The 1014-nt window shown below is 56.7% G+C and overlaps 1 gene segment (V, D, J or C); it reads right to left on the minus strand.

Moving 5' to 3' along the window:
* Positions 1–635, minus strand: LOC118978540 (immunoglobulin lambda variable 1-40-like). The segment is given in 2 exon segments: positions 1–431; positions 544–635. Coding segments are annotated over 2 exon segments (489 nt in total).
* Between the last annotated feature and the right edge of the window lie 379 nt (positions 636–1014).

Genomic DNA, 1014 nt, shown 5'->3' on the forward strand with positions numbered 1-1014 from the left:
TCAGGCCAAACAAAATGAGAAAGCAGGTATCTTCTCAGAATAGTGGGGACTGCACCAGGGAAGCGCACTGCAGGGGACAGCAGGTTTTTGTCTCACTTCCCCATGTCCCTGCAGCACTGTGGGAGCACTGAGACTGCTGTCATAAGACTGGCAGTAATAGTCAGCCTCATCCTCAGCCTGGAGCCCAGTGATGGTCAGGGAGCCGACGCTGCCAGACCTGGATCCTGAGAACCGGTCAGGGACCCCTGAGGGTCTGCTGCTAGTATAATAGATGATGGTTTTAGGGGATTTTCCTGGAACCTGTTGGTACCAGTGCACATCCCAACCATCCCCGATGTTGGAGCTGCTTCCAGTGCAGGAGATGGTGACAGTCTGTCCTGGGTTCCCAGACACTGAGGGTGGCTGAGTCAGCACAGCCTGGGCCCAGGATCCTGTAGGAGAGAGAAACACAGAGATGGTGACTCTGGGTCCAGAGACAGAAGCAGGAAGATGACCCCCAAGTGTCCTCTCCAGGTCTCCTCCCCTATCCCCCTATCCACTCACCTGTGCAGTGAGCCAGGAGGGCCAGCAGGAGAGGGGACAAGACTTTGGTGGAGACCATCCCTGAGACCTGTCTTCTGTGACCCCACAGCTGAAGCAGAGCCTCCCCCACACTTCTCCCTTCCCCTCTTCATACTCTAGGAAAGGGAGGGCCCACTCATGCAAATAAGATCCTCCCAATTTCTAATCTCTCCCTGGGCCATCTAGCAGGTACCTGTGCCTGGGGATTTCAGGGAGGGTAGGGTTGAGCCTGGTTGTGGCCCAGGGTCTGGCAAGGTCACAGCTGTGTGCCCTGAGCAGAGGGCACCAGGTAGTGCCAAGTCACAGGTCCCAGTTCTGATTAGCCCAGACCTTCAGGAACAGTCCCCCAGCGCCCTCTGGTGCTCAGACCTAGACACACCATTGTGTGACATGCTGCTGAGGCCCATCACAGACAGACCCTGCCTCCCCACAGCCCTATTCATTGACCTGCTC

This window comes from Sturnira hondurensis, unplaced genomic scaffold (genome assembly GCF_014824575.4).
Source record: "Sturnira hondurensis isolate 20B ecotype Veracruz unplaced genomic scaffold, ASM1482457v3 Scaffold0021953, whole genome shotgun sequence".
In the NCBI taxonomy this organism is placed as follows: domain Eukaryota; kingdom Metazoa; phylum Chordata; class Mammalia; order Chiroptera; family Phyllostomidae; genus Sturnira; species Sturnira hondurensis.